Source organism: Ascaphus truei (genome assembly GCF_040206685.1).
Source record: "Ascaphus truei isolate aAscTru1 chromosome 12 unlocalized genomic scaffold, aAscTru1.hap1 SUPER_12_unloc_4, whole genome shotgun sequence".
In the NCBI taxonomy this organism is placed as follows: domain Eukaryota; kingdom Metazoa; phylum Chordata; class Amphibia; order Anura; family Ascaphidae; genus Ascaphus; species Ascaphus truei.
This window is the reverse complement of record NW_027453840.1, coordinates 85,933-94,154: the sequence shown is the minus strand read 5'-3', so window position 1 is coordinate 94,154 and position 8,222 is coordinate 85,933. Positions and strand designations below refer to the sequence as shown.

The following is an 8,222-nucleotide window of genomic DNA, read 5'->3' as shown; positions in this document are numbered from 1 at the left end:
ATTAATTAATAATAAAAAAAAACATATTGAAACAATGGAAATATATCCTTATCCAGATCTGCCTAAATGGTGAAATAGTTTGACAAGCATTGGAAAATAGATGCAAAAACACAGCAACAATTAATGCATAATTAAATAGTCAGCTTAAATGCTAATATTGTATCTGAAACATAAAAAAACAAGTCTTGATATAGTTCAGATTATGTTTAAATGTATTAGATAGTGTTTATTTACATTGGTAATTTTAATATTTCATATTCAGTAATATAGTTCAATAAATAAGGAATGAGGATACGTTTAATAGATATCTTTAAATACAGGCCCCTGTTCAGTCTAGTTATATTACTCTAACATCAGATGTTCATCTGTATTTAGAAAATACATAATTCATTATGGAATATTTAATTTGTGCTTAAACTATAACACATTGTGTATACACATATACAGACTTGGTATTTTAATTAAAAGCAAACTACTGTGACTGGAGCATTAGAGGGAAGCCAAAGAGCCGGGTTAGGAGCTGATCAGATCACACAGAGCAGTGACAGCGAGAAGACATTGAGGGAAGCCCCATTAATAGCGCAGCACTGCCACCGTGTGGTGCTCTGGGAACTGCAGGCATTAAGGAAACGAGCCGCGCGGTTCCGCCTCTTTGTGTCTCTGTGTTCGGGTTTATAATAATAACACAATGTGAACATTAGAAGAAGAGGAACCAAGAAAGTCCCATTGAAGCAATGATCTGGGAAAGAAAACCCCTCATATTACATTTCACCGATTAAAGATCATTTGAATACTTGGTATAAGTACATGTTCCATGTCAGAGAGCTCTGTGCTGTATCTGTGCAAACACTAATGTTATCACATTAAATCTTTTTAATTGTCCCACTTACAAGCACTAAATATATAATAACTTTATTAGGACGATATCGGTCTGAGGCGGGATTTTTGAACATCGCAACGGCTTTCACAGAACCAATCAGAGCGAAGGGCGGGACCAAAGCAGCCAATCACAGCGATCTGCAGTCCATAAATACGCAGCTGCAGCGTTTTTTTTCTTTATTAGTTCCTGACCGGAGACGCGCACTGACACAGCAGCACAGGATGGCCCGGACCAAGCAGACCGCCCGGAAATCCACCGGAGGGAAGGCTCCCCGTAAGCAGCTAGCGACCAAGGCTGCCAGAAAGAGCGCACCGGCCACCGGCGGAGTGAAGAAGCCTCACCGCTACCGGCCCGGTACTGTGGCTCTCAGGGAGATCCGCCGCTACCAGAAGTCCACCGAGCTGCTCATCCGCAAGCTGCCCTTCCAGCGCCTGGTCCGGGAGATCGCCCAGGACTTCAAGACTGACCTGCGCTTCCAGAGCTCGGCTGTCATGGCTCTGCAGGAGGCCAGCGAGGCTTATCTGGTGGGGCTCTTCGAGGACACCAACCTGTGCGCTATCCACGCCAAGAGGGTCACCATCATGCCTAAGGACATCCAGCTGGCCCGCAGGATCAGAGGGGAGAGAGCTTAGGCCGGCTGCACCCTGACTTCGTTTACACCCGAAAAACAAAGGCTCTTTTAAGAGCCACCACATTTTCAAAGAAATTGCCTGATCAATATTAACACACGGATACTGATCTCAATATAGAGAATTAAAGAAGTGTGTTATCCTTGTACCAACATATGTACTTGATGTGTGACAATATAGATAAACGCACCTTCAATATTTGTGTATTCTTTGTCATGTGATATATAGACTTGCATGCATAGTCACCATTTCATGCTGTATATGGCTGCACGTAAAGACAAACCTGTAAATGTCCCCCCTCCCATGTGCCACTGGTGATTATACTGAAGTGTTAGGGAATAGCGTGTGCTTCATGCTTTCAATGTGATGTAAACACATTTATTTTATAACATGGTGATAAATAAGTTTTTCTGATGTCAACTACACTATTTTAATTTTTATTTTCTATAAACCGTGTATGTGAACATTGTTTATGTAGACACAAACAAAACTATATCACCTAATATGTCAGTTTGTCTGAGAAACATTTATTCGTGCAATAGGTTAGGGACTACAAACTTACACATGCACCTTACAGTGCTCGCAGTATCAATGCATATACACTTATGCTCTGGCAGTGTAACACAAACCCCTGCATGGGATAAGTTGGAGAAACATTCCCAGTTACACATTATGTGCACAGCTCTATGTGGGGTTGTGGTGGCTCTTAAAAGAGCCTTTGTGTTTGTAAGAGGCTGAAGTTCTCGGTCTCACTTCTTAGGAGCTGCCGCCCTCTTGGGCTTTGCTGCTTTGGGTTTGGCTGCCTTGGCCTTAGCTGGACTCTTAGCAGCTTTTGGCTTCGCAGCCTTTTTAGCCGCCGGGCTCTTCACAGCCTTCCTGGGCTTGGCAGCTTTAGACTTCTTCGGGCTTTTTGCTGGCTTCTTGGCGGCCGCCGGTTTCTTGACCTTTTTGGGGCTTTTCTTCAATCCTGCCGGAGCCTTTTTGGGTTTCTTGGGGGACTTGGCGGGTTTCTTTGCCACTGGCTTCTTGGGTTTCCCCACATCCTTTTTCTTGGCCGCCTTCTCCTTGCTCTCCAGCTGCTTCTTATTCAGCTTGAACGATCCGGAGGCTCCGCTCCCTTTCAGCTGGATCAGGGTTTCCTTGCTCACCAAGCCCTTGAGAGCCAGCTTCAGGCGGCTGTTATTCTTCTCCACATCGTAGCCTCCTGCAGCCAGAGCCTTCTTCAGAGCGGACAGGGAGACCCCGCTGCGCTCCTTAGAGGCGGACACAGCTCTCACTATCAGATCGGACACGCTGGGACCGGACTTTGCTGGGCGGCTTTTCGAGGCTCCGGCCGCTTTCTTCGGCTGCTTCTTCTTGGCGGCGCTTTCAGCTGGAGGAGGAGGAGCAGGAGCGGTCTCGGCCATTGCAGCTGCAGGTAAAATCCCCCAACACACTGACAGAAAGTTATACTGGGGGCGGGGACCTGCCGGGACTTATATAGAGAGCCTGCTGCTCTGTGATTGGTTAGTTATCGGAGTGAGCTTCTCTCTCATTGGGTATAATCACTAAGGCCCGCCCCTGACTCTCATCCTCCCGGATCACAAACACTGCTCTGACTTTGTGTTTCTGAGGCTGCAAGAAAAGGGCATTTTATCCCCTAATTATTACTCACATCCCCCCTTCTTGCATGCAATTTATATGGAATTATATTCTCTTCACTGCTGTATCATTTTTCTGCTGGGAAAGTACAAACACAATTAGGAATAATGGGTGAAAGTTCGGCTCTGTAGCCTGGGATTTGCCAGATTTCATTCATATCTGTCTATTTCTGTCACTTTTACTTTGCTCAGACTAAATGTGCAACCTCCATCCTCATACAGTGACACTAAGGACATATTATTCTACAGTATCAGTTTAAAATAATGTGCATATAAAAATATAAACATGGTCTGGGGATTCACTATATATGTACAAGTAGCACAATAATTCCTGTGCAGTGTACATTGCTATGTCATGTTGTTCCATTTCCCCGGTACTAAGCTCTGTATTATTCCATTGTCAGTTATGAATATTGGTTATTAAATGGGAGATTCGAAAAGTTTTGTATTCCATCTGTTCTGCAAATGAATAGTTTATAATGATATGTATGTAAATTATGTTTTCTAAAAACAATCATAGTAACATACACATCATGTGAATGACAGTAAATATATTTTAATAATGTAATAATCAAACAACTATTTTGTTTAAGCTTTATAATACAATTGGGAAGTGTTAAAAATATGTTTATTTGTGGATTACAAAAAAATGTATATGTGATATTAATGGAAGATTAGGTTATTAATCACCCTGTGTGTTACATAACTATGTAATGTCACTATTAGCACTATGTATAGGAACTGACATGTTTTGTGACCATTGTCACCAGAGACCAGAACTTTTAACATCTTTACATCAGGATCACTATCACCAGAAAATAATAATAATAATAAAAATAATAGTACGTTCTTGTATAGCGCTGCTAGTTTTATGTAGCACTTTACAGGGACATTTTGCAGACACAGTCCCTGCCCCGTGGAGCTTACAATCTATTTTGTTGGAGCCAGAGACACAGGGAGATAAAATGACTTGCCCAAGGTCACAAGTAGTTGACACTAGGAGTTGAACCAGGCTTCAAACTCACTCTCACTGCCAGTGTGTTTTACTCAGTGTTTACTCACTGAGCCACTCCTTCTCCGAATGACACACTAGTTGAATAAACAAAAGTTTATTCTGGCAAGCCAGAAAACACACAACATACATGTGACGGTTGGGGTAGCCAGCCTCACATAATAAGGTAAAGCCTGGCTTCTCTCAGCTGTGTCTCCGTAAAACTCCCACTTGCTCCGCTGACCGGGCTTCTCTGGCGCTTCTCAGCTGAGATCAGTGCTTGTGTATGCTCTTTAACACAAAGCACTTTTTAAAAGCCTGCCAGCGCGTCTCCGATCGCCTCCATAGGTTGTCTGGTTCCCTACACCGGCCTCACTCCTTACATAGCCCCTGCTGGATATCCTTAACATGGAGCAGGGGCCCTTGACCAATCACAACATGTATTGTGACGTTGCCGCCAAACACAGGATGAGCGCTCGCCCTGCTGCACAAATGGGGGAAGGGGATCAGCTTAAGGGCTCAAGACCAACCCTGCAATAGGTCCCCCCGGTCAGCCCCAAATATCCCGCTGGCAAGGCGCCACCAGGTCTGCGGGAAACAATTGGCTCTAGCCCAGTGAAAGCCGGACCCCGGACCTTATTTCTAGCCCTTTCCTGCTCACCATTTTTTTTCACCATGAGCCTTAATGGTCCCCAGGCCTGAGCCTGGGGTGGGCATGCTTTCCCCCGATGGGGAACAATGACAGCCCTTGTGCTTTCTTCTCCTCCCAGCACAAGACTGACTAAATGTGATACTGTGAGGATTCGCTGTTCTGCTGCTCCTGCCCCTTTAACCCTCACTTGCCCATTGGACTACCATAACACTCAAGAGTGGCAAACTGGGGTGGAACTTACGCACGGTGCGCGGGTTCTGTGCAGTCCCCTTCGGTCTCTGGGCATGGAGCGCGTTCTTGCTCCTCCTGTCTTGATGCGCAGCGCGCATGCATGGTACACGGTCTTCCCTGTGGTCTGCGGTCTCCGCCCCTCTGACCCGCCCCCGTCCTGGCATCACCCCTATGCAGCGCGGTTACGCCCCTCACTCCGCCTCTACCTCAGCGGGTCCTGCCTCTGGTACCCGGCCCTGTCCTGATATCACTATTATGCGACGCAGTTGCGCCCCTCCTCTATCTCCATGGGTCTCGCCTCTGGTTTCCGCCCTCATGGCGGTGCGGGTGTCCTGGCGCACAATGACAGCGCGTGACCAGGTCACCTACGGGTTTTGCGGGGGGCATGCACAAATTCTGACGCGGTAGCTATTGGCTGTGTAATAGGACACACCTGCATGATCCAGCAGCCTATCCTGTCCGCACGTCTGCTTCCTGGTTGCCTCCCATTGGTGGGAGGTCCTATAAATATGCTCTCAGAGCTCCCAGTCATTGCCGAGCATAACCTCTGTTTGTGTGACGCTGCACTCATCACCTAGTTCCTGTCTGCCTGAACCCTGCTGCCTGACCCTGCATGGATACTACTCTGTGATGCTCTCCTGCACTGACCTTGGCTTTGGCAACGACTACTCTGTGATGCTCTCCTGCACTGACCCTGGATTTGGAACCACGGCAACGCCACTCTCTCCTGCACTGACCCTTGCTTGGCTCCACGACTACTCTACGCTCTACCACCCTGACCCTGGCTACGTACCCCAACAATCCGCTGCTCTATACTCCAAGATTAACAAGTACCTCACTTACCCTGTCTTCTGTTACCCTGATCCGGCCTGTACGACTGTCCTATACTCTAGATGTGCCCTCGTGGTTGTGGTTGGCGTTCTATACAAATCCCTATCTCAGCCCCACGGTCACGCCTCGTTTGTAGTGAGCTACGGGTTACAGATACTCCCACTTGGAAGTCTCTGCAAGGGGCGGGCTCATGGATTGTACCCATCTTGGATAGGCTTACACAGGCCATGAGTCACCACCTTACTTCCTTCACTGGGGGGTCACTGGCTCATAGATTAACCTGTTAGTGCTCTGAACATAATAGGGACTTACATAATAGATACACTATGTGGGAAAGAGAGGTATTATGGGACATACCCTGTTACACTGGATAGGGGTAGTTTGGGCAGTTAACACGCAGGTGGCCCAGCCAGTTACACAAGGAGCACTGGCCCTCGTGGGCAACCTCCATCGGCTCTACTTCAACACCCTGGGTTTTTGACTTCTTCCCCCCTGGTTTGGTGGCCTGGGGAGGGTCAGCTACCTTAAGTCTTTTGACCGCCAGCACTGGAGTAAGGGAAAGGAAACGCTTTTCCAACTGAGGCTGTGTGGCCACTGTCACGATGGACGGAACGTATCAACAATTTTATATTTTAGGGAAATAGATTGAGCACACAAGTTGAGCAAAATAAACTGACATTTATTTCCTTAATAGACAGACACACGACAACCTTAGAATATACTTGACAAAACACTTACTGAGGAAGAGAATGGGATAGAATTTCCAGAAGTAAAACAAAGCACCAGAATATTGTCTTTTAAAATGCTGTCCCTTTGCAAGGGGCGTAAATTGCCAGCCCGATAAGTCTGTGAATATTGCAAAGTTCTTTCTGGTCCATTGGGGTTCGTTAGATAACCCCCAGCACTAACGGAATCCTGAAGAAGAGTTATGTCCTTGGTTCTGATGTAATTAACTTGTTGCGTTAGGGAATCGTTGCTGCTGCTCTTATCCGCTTGTAGAAGCAAAGTGGAAATTTGTTCACATTGTAAAAGAGAGACGAAAGACAATGGGGATAGCTTAGGGAGCATGTATATAGGGTCGGCTAGCATATCTATAACATACCCGCCCAATTCCCTTCGTGGGAACCTCCATCCCACCAATCTCCATCTTGCCCCCAGTTTGCAGAGTGGGCACTACAGGGATTTCCAGTTGATACAGCGCCTGTGCAACTCTGACACCTGGGCTGCTTACCATATGAGTGCTCCCCTTTTTACCTGGCTTCTCCCAGGCTAGGAGTTGGACCCAAGGTGTGAACTAGCCCAGATGACTAACAGGATCTCCTGGTCAGCGAGCATCCCGGCTAATTCACACTTTGTGGCTCTGGGGCTTTCATCTGCAACACTTCCCTAGATCCATAGGCATTGCCCTAACAGGGAGTCTCTGAAGTTTGCAGAAGGAAGTGCCAACAGCTCATCGGTGTAAAACATGTGGTTACTGGTTGCATTGCAAAGGCAAGTAGAAAAAGCCTCATCCTGCCTGTACATTTAAAACTGCAGCCAGAAAGGCACTTTATCAAAAATATATGTTCTATTTGTCCTAAAGTCATCACTGGAGTTATCGGCATTCGGCCGTGCCTGGGATGTCTGCCAGCAAGTCGGCAAGCCAGGTGACAGTGCGAAGGCTCCCCTTAGACCACCACCGGGGCTAGGTAAGCCCTTTCAGCACAAGGCTGTTCAGTGGGACGGCGGCATTCACTTTCTGTAGCCCATCGCTGGGAGTTCTGGAGAGCCGGATCCTGCCTGATGTCCTTGGAGAAGCAAGGCAGGGAAGCTCAGTGTAGCAGGCGGGACGCTGATGTGGTAGTGGTTGTGGCCACTATTTGTGGGGCTAAGCACCCGGATACCGAGACCCTGAAGACTATCTCAGAGGCGGACCTCAACCCTCCAGGGCTTTCCCCAGTTGCCATTCCTACTATGGTGTATAATTGTGAGGCTCTGTTTGCCATGTTGGGTCAAGGCGCAATGGCAGACCATCACCTACAGTTAACCTAAATACTGAGAGACCTTGTCAGACCTTCTCCTGCCCTATCCCAGACCCCAAAATGAGGCCCCAGTACCTCCCTGGGGTCTGATAATTTATAAATAACATACCTCCCCACACACCACATTTTTCAACATTGTGTCCAGTATTTTTGGACAAGACACTTGGCAACCCTAGTGCTGGCAAGCCAAGTACTTCCAGAAGCTGACTCTACATGAGACACTAGCCGAGGTTGTGTCAGCCATGAGCCAGAGGGGCTGAACGAGAGATTGACCGAGACATTGCCGGTGAATCTGTCTCCATGAGAGCAACCTTGCTGGCTTAGGAATGTGCCACACAGGTGCTTTG

General features: G+C 47.2%; 2 protein-coding genes across 2 annotated transcripts; one reads left to right on the top strand and one right to left on the bottom strand.

Moving 5' to 3' along the window:
• Window positions 1–1,078: 1,078 nt before the first annotated feature.
• LOC142473666 (histone H3) lies at window positions 1,079–2,069 on the top strand. Its single transcript, XM_075580757.1, has one exon. It carries the CDS (start codon window positions 1,102–1,104, stop codon window positions 1,510–1,512), a length of 411 nt encoding a protein of 136 aa, XP_075436872.1. The 5' UTR covers window positions 1,079–1,101; the 3' UTR covers window positions 1,513–2,069.
• A 166-nt stretch (window positions 2,070–2,235) lies between these two features.
• Window positions 2,236–2,973, bottom strand: LOC142473665 (histone H1.11R-like). The gene has a single exon (XM_075580756.1). It carries the CDS (start codon window positions 2,913–2,915, stop codon window positions 2,259–2,261), a length of 657 nt encoding a protein of 218 aa, XP_075436871.1. The 5' UTR covers window positions 2,916–2,973; the 3' UTR covers window positions 2,236–2,258.
• Between the last annotated feature and the right edge of the window lie 5,249 nt (window positions 2,974–8,222).

Coding starts and splice junctions, on each gene's coding strand:
- LOC142473666 (XM_075580757.1), top strand. CDS start 1,102: ATGGCCCGGACCAAGCAGACCGCCCGGAAATCCACCGGAGGGAAGGCT.
- LOC142473665 (XM_075580756.1), bottom strand. CDS start 2,915: ATGGCCGAGACCGCTCCTGCTCCTCCTCCTCCAGCTGAAAGCGCCGCC.